Below are 8,563 nucleotides of genomic sequence, written 5' to 3' on the forward strand. Positions count from 1 at the left end.
GCTGGCTCTCTCGAGACCTTCGGGGGGCAGTGGGCGCTGTCTGGGGTTCTCTGCTCGGTGTCCCCATCCGGTTCCCTCGTTTTAACCCTTTGACCTTCACACCCGTCCCTGTTTTTTCATTATTTGTCCCCAGTAATTAGTTGGTTTTTCCAGATTCTGTGGACCCTTCCCTCAGGATGGGGGGAGGTCCTTTAGATGTGGGCGGGCTAATGCCTGCCCACCTCCTGGATATCAAATAGTACCAAGCTCTTTCCCCTGCTGTATCTCCTGACTTTAGGTGGAGAAAGGAACCACTCTTCCACTGAGCATGGCAGGCTGCTGGTCTGGGTTTGTGCTTTTTCCTCCCTTGCATCCCTCCCCTCCCCTCCCCTTTTTGGGAGGAGTGGGGGGGGGCTACTGGGGTTGTGGTAGGCAGGCCCTGGCTATTCTAGGCCAGGTCCCCTTTTCTCTCTGCCTGCTCTGTTTGCAGGCAGCCTTCCCCACCCCTCAGCTGCCTGCAGGAGCTGCTGAGGGTGTGGGGGTGGATAGGGGGGCCTTTGCTGCCCTCACCCTGGTGGGGGAGGTGGGACCCCCCCCTTTCTATCTTTTTTGGGACTGCCTGGCCCCTTTCTTCACTGCTGCAGGACTGGACTTCACCCTTCCTGCAACTGCTACTCCCTCTGGAGTAGAGGAGGGAAGAGGGTTGCTTTACAGCAGCTCCTGGGGTTCTTCCTTCTCCTCCACAAGTTTGTGGGGGGGGGAGAGTGTTTGTGAGGGGCCTCTTGCCATCTGGGCCCCTAGGTGGCAGCTGGTACAACTTTTGTGGGGTGCTGGGCCTGGGGGGTGGCTTCCTCTGCCCCCTGCTGTCTCCCCTGCATTGCTGTTGCTGTTGCTGTTCCCTCCCCAGCCCCAGGTGCTGCAGGGGCCATCTCCATCTTTGGCCCCACTGCTTGCCTCCCTGCCCCTCCTTTGCTCTGTTGGGTCCTGCAGCTGGTGCTGTGAGCCTGCCACTCAGGAGCCTGTGGGCCCACTAGTTTCCTCCCCTCCCCCCTCAACAGTGTCTTGCTACCCCACTGGTTTCTTAAGCAGACCCCTCCTTGCGGACAGCATTCTCCTCTCCTCTTTTTGTGGGTCCATACCCCCCTTTGTCATCTCGTTTGGTGCCTGAGTATCCCACTCTCCTTTAGTTATCCCCCCCAAACACATACAACATCTCACTTTCCACTTGCCTTTCAATAATTGACCCTCTCACGTTCGGAGTAATGGTAGTTTGGAATAGAGAGCCTAATTCGAACTACCTACTCTGTGCCGCGTGTAGCTGCGGACACGGAGTCTTCACTAAGGGGGATTTAAAAATGGCAGCGCCCGGCAAGATGCAAATGAAGCCCGGGATATTTAAATCCCGGGCTTCATTTGCAACTTCGAATGCCTACATTAGCCACCCTAGTTCGAACTAGGGTGGCAGTGCAGACATACACTTAATGGTGCCGGAGCCTGGTGCTCGGGAGACACTAACTTCCCCCACCACTACCACTAATCCCCCACCCTGCGAGGAGACACCGCAACCCGGTGCCTCTACCACTGAGGCTTCTGACCCTATTCCTGCTCCCTGTTCAGCCCCTCTCCTAACTGAATTTTCCCGCTTCTATTCCTGCTCCCCCTCCTCCTTGTCTCTTTCCTAATCCCCCACCTCTTCCTCCCCCTACTCTTCCTCCTTTCCCTGATCCCTTCCCTGATCTTTTTTCCTTCCCTTACACTATTACTGCCACCCCCGGGGCTGCCACGTTCAGCTCAGACGGCCCCCGGGAGGCGGTTTTTGTTTCTCCTGCTCCCAGCACATCTAGGGCTGTTCTCCCTCCGCCACTACCCCTGTCGTCATCCCAGCAGGGACTTCAGAGTCCCTGCTTTCCCGCATCAGTCGGTCGCGGGGCACATGTAGGAGTCTGACCCGGGGCCCTGACACCCGACGTGCTGAGGGGCGAGATGCGCAGCTTCTTGGAGGACATTCGTGGCTCCAAGAATAAAGTGGCTCTCACCCTTCAGCACTGCGGGGATTTCTATATCATCCTCCAGACCACAAGGGCCATTTTGGGGAAGGGTAAAGGGACTGAGCAGTGGGAGGCTGCGGCCTACCAGCGGGCCCGTGGCTTCTGTAATGCCCTGCTTCCATTCGGGAATGGTCAGTTTGCTGCGGGGCCCAATGGGGACTGTCAGCACTCCTGCCAGCGAGGATCTTCCCCAGCCCTTTCAATGCTGCCGTTCGTCATTGCCACTCTGAACACCCGGGGCTGCAGGCTGGGTCTCCGCAGGTGTCAGGTACTCTCCTTCCTTCGGGAGAGGGAGTACTCTGTCATCTTCCTGCAAGAGACCCATACCTCATCGGCCGCCCGAAGCTAGCTGGCAGCTGGAGTGGGGAGACAGGGTGTACTTCAGCCACCTGTCGGCCAATCAAGCTGGGGTGGCAACCCTGTTCTCCCCGAACTTGTGGCCTGAGGTGCTGGGGACTGCTGAGGTTGTGCAAGGCCGCCTGCTGCACCTCCGGGTAGAGGGACTAACATTAAATCTCATTAACATCTACACCCTGGCATCCAGCCCGGAGAGGCTTCACTTCTACCAGCAGGCTGCTGCCTTCCTTGGCTCTTTGGATCCTCACGAATGCCTGGTCTTGAACGGGGATTTCAACCGCACCCTCGAGAAATGGGACCGCACGGGGACCGAGCGGTGCCCACCCGCCACGGATGCCCTCAGGGAGATTGTAGACCAACACTCCCTGGTAGACGTCTGGTGTGACCTCCACCCAAGCGAGGATGCAGCATTTACCTTCGTCCGGGGGGAGGATCAATGGTCATTTCACTCCCTGTTGGACCACATTTATCTCTCACGTCATCATCTCTTTCGCGCCCACTCCTCCAGCATTCAGCCAGCCCTATTCTCGGACCACCACTTGGTGGCCATGACGGCCTCTCTCTCCTTGGAGAGGCCAGGGCCGGCCTATTAGCATTTTAACAACAGCCTGCTGGAGTACGTGGGCTTTGTAGCGTTCTTCTAGGAGTTCTGGCTGGCCTGGCACGGGCGGCGATGCACCTTTCCCTCGGCGTGGTGGTGGTGGGATGTGGGGAAGGTGCACATGCGGCTCTTCTGCCGTGACTACACCTAGGGGGCTAGCCGGTGGAGGGTTGCGGTGATAGAGCAGTTGGAACGGGAGGTTTTAGAGCTAGAGAGGCAGCTGGCCACCGGCCCCAGAGATCCACCCCTCTGCGGAACGTACCAGGAGAAGCGGGAGGGACTTCAGGCCCTCGACGACCTTCGGGCCCGGGGTGCATTTGTTTGTTCCTACATCCACCTCCTTAGGGAGATGGATCGCAGCTCCTGCTTCTTCTACGCCTGGGAGAAAAAGAGGGGAGTGAGAAAGCATATCGTCTGCCGGCTGGCGGAGGACAGCGCCCCCCCTCTCAGATCCGGTGGCGATGCTTGAGAGGGCTCGCGCCTTCTACACTTCCCTTTTCTCGCTGGATCTGACCAATGCAGAAGCCCGCAGAGTCCTCTGGAACGAACTCCCGATGGTCAGCGTGGGCAACCAAAACCGGCTAGAGCTGCCTCTCTCTCTGGCCGAGTTCTTGGAAGCCCTCAGTCTCATGCCCACCAATAAATCCCCGGGCATGGACAGACTGACCGTGGAGTTCTACCGCGTGTTCTGGGACATTCTTGGCCCGGACCTTACCAAGGTCTGGGCTGAGTCCCTGGAGAGCAGGTCCTTCCTTTATCATGCAGGCGAGCGGTGCTCGCCTTGCTGCCCAAGAAGGGGGACCTCTGTGATCTGAGGAATTGGCGTCCCGTCTCGCTCCTCAGTACGGACTATAAAATCGTTGCCAAAGCCATCTCCCTGAGAATCAAGTCCATGCTGGCGGATGTGGTCCATTCAGACCAGATCTACGCCGTCCCGGGCCGTACCATCTTCAACAACCTTTATTTGGTCCGGGATCTCCTAGAGCTAGGGTGTAGGGATGGTCTGTTGTTCACCCTCCTATCCTTGGATCAGGAGAAGGCATTCGACCAGATGGGCCACAGGTATCTCCTGGGCACTCTGCAGGCCTTCAGCTTCGGGCTTTGCTTTGTGGGCTTTCTCCAGGTGCTGTATGCTTCCGCAGAGTGTTTGGTCAAGCTCAACTGGACCCTGACTGCACCGGTCATCTTCGGGTGGGGAGTACGTCAAGGCTGCCCGCTGTCAGGCCAGCTGTATACTCTGGCCATTGAGCCCTTCCTCCATCTTCTTCACAAGAGGTTGACGGGGTTGGTGCTCTATGAGCTGGAGATGTGGCTGGTGCTGTCGGTGTACGCTGATGATGTGCTCCTCGTGGTCCAGGACCCGGGAGACCTGGCGCAGGTGGAGGCCTGCCAAGCCATCTACTCAGCGGCCTCCTCCACCCGGGTCAACTGGGTCAAGAGCTCTGGCCTGGTGGTAGGGGCCGGGTGGCAGGCAAGCTCCCTCCCACCCGCGCTTCAGGCCATCAGGTGGAGTGTAGGTCCGCTGATCTATCTTGGCATTTTTCTCTCTGCCATGCATCCCTCTTCGCCAGAGAATTAGCAAGGTTTAGAGTCCAGGGTGGCTGAGCAATTGCAGAGAGGGACAGGACTGCTCCAGTGCCTCTCCGTGCGTGGGAGGGTACTGGTGCCTAACCAACTAGTCCTGTCCATGTTCTGGCACCGTCTCAGCACCTTGGTCCCGCCCCAGGTTTCCTGAATCAGATCCAGCAGCTGCTGCTGCAGTTCCTCTGGCCAGGACTGCATTGGGTCTCTGCAGGGGTTCTCCATCTTCCCCTGGAGGAGAGAGGGCAGGGCCTGATGTGTTTGCACATGCGGGTTCATGTTCTCTGCCTCCAGGCCCTGCAAAGGCTCCAATTTGATGCAGGTAGTCCGCTTTCCTTCACCGCTTCTGAGTGCTCTGATATGACAGGTAGCTCCTTTATTTGAAAGGTCTTCCGGGAGACCTCTCCGAGCTGCCAGCCTTCTACCAGGACCTCCTCCGGGCCTAGAAGCTGCTAGAGGCAACGAGGTCCTTTGGAGCCACCGTGGGGGCATACTTCCTTGCGGAGCCCCTGCTACACAACCCCCATCTACGTGTGCAGGCGGTGGAGTCCCCCTCGGTGCACCAGAGGTTGATCCTGGCAGAAGTCACAAGAATCAGAGACCTCCTGGACTATGACTGGGGAGACTGGGTGGATCCTCGGGCACTCACCCAGTGCATGGTGCTCTCCACCCTACGTACTCCCCAGCGCGTACTTCAGGAGGTGCTTTGCTGCCCACCGCTCGGGTTCACCTTGACAAGGTCCTGCGAGAGGGTGCACCCCACCTGCCCCTCACCTTCGGCCCGCCTGATCTATCCGTTGGCCCTAAGTCCATGAACCTCCCTGACCGCCTTCCCCTCATCACCTGAGCCAGGTGCACACGTTGCAGCTGGTCCCCTTCCGAACTGTGCCAAAGAGTCACCTGTACACTCTCGTGCGTTACACACTCCACTTCCCCACGCTCGTGTCCCTCCCAGGCACCAAGTGGCGGGACCTTTTACCATCAATAGAGGGTGGGGAGCCCCAGTGGGCCAGTCTCTATTCCACCTTGGTTCCATGGCCCACCAGGGACATCAGCTGGAGAATCCTGCATGGAGCTGTGAGCACGGGTGTGTATTTGGCACGGTTCACCCCCATTCCCGACACTTGCCCCTTCTGTGGCAAGAGGAAGAACCTGGAGCACATCTACCTCGAGTGCGCCAGGTTACAGTCCTCTTTTGTCTCCTCCAGAACCGCTTGTTGAGGTTGTGGTTTCACTTCTCCCCTCACCTGTTTAATTTACACACACCTCATCCGAGGCCCCACAAAGTCGCGAGACTTCCTGGTCAACCTCCTCCTGGCTATCGCCAAGATGGTAATTTATAAGACCAGGGATCAGAGGTTTGCCCAGGGAGGGACCTACAACTGTGGGGCCTATTTCCGTTCCTGCAATTGCTCACATATCCAGACAGACAGAATTCCACTGGGCGGCGTCCACTGGCTCTCTCGAGACCTTCAAGGGGCAGTGGGCACTGTCCGGGGTTCTCTGCTCGGTGTCCCCATCTGGTTCCCTTGTTTTAGCCAGATGGGGACACCTTTGTCCCTCATACCCTTCCCTGTTTTCTTTTTTTTGCCCCAAGTAATTACTTGGTTTCCTGGGCTCAGTGGGCCCTCCCCATAGGCTGGGGGGAGGTCCTTTAGATATGGATGGGCTAACACCCACCCACCTCCTGGACTCCAATAGGTACAATGTGTAAACACACTTTTGACTTAGGAGACTTAGTGATGGGCTGAACCCTGAAAAAAGGCTGAAAATTCAAAACTCCTATGAGGGGCCCTTGGAGGTGGTGGACATGGACCAGCTGAAAGCCTGTCACAGTTGAGAGACCAGGATAAACATGACCTGCTAGGTTGGAGGAAAACTGAGGTGCATCCCCTCAATGATTTGTTGGTTGAATGACGAGGAATCATCTGTGAAGAATCTGCAATGAATAGACACAAGCTGAAAAAAGTGAGGTGCTAATAGTGCTGCAAATGTACAGTGGGGTGTTTTCCAGCAACTCACAGAAAACACATTTACTGTCCCATAAAATCCTCACAGTAGAGGCACAGCCTTCCCCTTCCAGACCTTACTGGGCCTCTGGCAAGGAAAAAGAGCAAATTTATCCAGAGACGGGGTATGTTGGGAGTAATCACAGAATCTGGCAGCTCCTGTGATCTTGGTCCCCCAGGGTGATAGCACAATGAGATTTTGTTGGGATTATCGGAAGTTTATTGATGTTACCATAACAAATGCCTACCCCATGCCCAGAATCGATGACATGCTTGGATGTGCTAAGCCATGCCAAATACATCAGTACTTTGACTCAACCAAGCGATACTGGCAGATTCCCCTGGAAGATGAGGCATGGCAGAAATTCACTTTCGTCACTGACATAAGACCTATGAATTCACGGTGTTACCTTTTGGCTTGTTAAATGCAGGGGTAACCTTATTGGACTAGTGAATAAAGTGTTAAATGGTTTGCAGAGCTTTGCAAGGGACTACATTGATGACAGTGCTGTATTCAGCAACATCCAGGATAGCCACAAGAAGCACTGGCAGGTGGTACTGACAAAGCTCAAAAAGGCTGGTCTGACCATAAATCCTTCTGAGTGCAAGATAGTTCAGCTGAAGTCCCTTATTTAGCACATTGGGGGAAAACGACCTCTGACTCTCTTAGGGCACATCTACCCAGCAACATAATATCTACACTGACATTATTCCGTAATAGCCAAGTGTGCATCTACACTACAAGCCCTTATTTCGAAATAAAGTCGAGGTGGAAGACTTCTTACTCCAACTCCTGTAACCCTCATTTCAGGAGGCATAAGGGAAGTCGGAGGAAGAGTGCTTTCCTTTCCACCTTTTGCTGTGTAGTCAGCACCAGAAGCTGAATTTAGCTATTTTGACTTCAGCTACATAATTGATAGAGCTGAAGTTGCATAGCTTAATTTGACTTTAGCCCTGCTGTATAGACGTGGAAGCCATTGTTAAGTGGTCTATGCCTCAGACTAAAAGGCAACTCTAATCTTTCAGTGGTATGGCAAATTATTAGAGGTGGCTTGTATGGGGAGAGAGGAGGTTCAGAGTCACTGGAGCCCCAATCATAAACTTGTGTAAAAAGAACCCACCTACAAAGGTGATTTGTTCAGAGGCACACTAGAAGGGTTTTGATAATGTAAAGGACTCTTTCTGCAGAGCCCGTGCTAACCAGCCCTGGCTTTCACACGTCTTTGACTTGTGTACTGATGTATCTGACATTGCATAAGTGCTACACCCAAGTCAAACTGAGAAGGACAACAAGAAGAATCCTAGTGTCTCCCTAAGGAAAAAGCTGTCCCCTACAGAAAGATGTAGTTAAGCCGAGAGCCATGATAATGGTTATTCTCAGGTCCTAGAGACATTGCTCATGAGTGATGGCCCTAAAGTCTGCCAATTGGTAGAAAGGCTCTCTGGTAAGGCTGAAGGCCATGGTAGTTCTGGAAAACCAGAACTAACAACATATATTTTTACTGACCTTTGAGAAAAATTCCAGCACAGATTCTTGCTCTCTAATGTTAAGTGTCATGGGACAAAATCCAAGAAGGAGATCTGGGTAGAGCAAAACTAATAATGTTTTGACATGTATTCAGATTAAAAATATACAGTACCTGTGACCCTGGTGGGCTTGCCTCTTCGTTTTCTCTTCTGCTCTGCCAGAGTTTGAGATCGGAGGTCCACGTAGGTCACTGACTGTTCACTCATTTCTGGTGGGTTATGGGACAAATTCCAGAGATGGAATTATTGAACCAAGAAGAATGTTTGGATTTCTACCTAAGTAAAACAAGCCGTTAGAGTTGGTAAGAGCATCGGCCTGATCAGGAACAATATCCCAGAATAGCCTGCTCAGAGCCTGAACTTCCTCCTCCCCTGTGTTCCTCTCAGACACTTAACTTCATTCAGAAAGGCCACAAGAAACATTCTACCTCTCTTGGCTGGCCGGCCAGAACATTCCATCC

At 54.3% G+C, this 8,563-nt stretch overlaps 1 protein-coding gene across 1 annotated transcript in view; it reads right to left on the reverse strand.

The window, feature by feature from the left end:
• LOC112547648 (natural killer cells antigen CD94-like) overlaps positions 1 to 8,363 on the reverse strand; it is a 28,547-nt gene extending 20,184 nt beyond the window's left edge. The window contains exon 1 of the mRNA XM_089771785.1: positions 8,216 to 8,363. Coding sequence (XP_089627911.1) covers positions 8,216 to 8,309 — 94 coding nt within the window. The 5' untranslated portion in view covers positions 8,310 to 8,363. The remainder of the gene's footprint in view (positions 1 to 8,215) is intronic.
• Positions 8,364 to 8,563: the final 200 nt, after the last annotated feature.

This window comes from Pelodiscus sinensis, chromosome 1 (assembly GCF_052426305.1).
Source record: "Pelodiscus sinensis isolate ZL-2025 chromosome 1, ASM5242630v1, whole genome shotgun sequence".
Classification (NCBI taxonomy): domain Eukaryota; kingdom Metazoa; phylum Chordata; order Testudines; family Trionychidae; genus Pelodiscus; species Pelodiscus sinensis.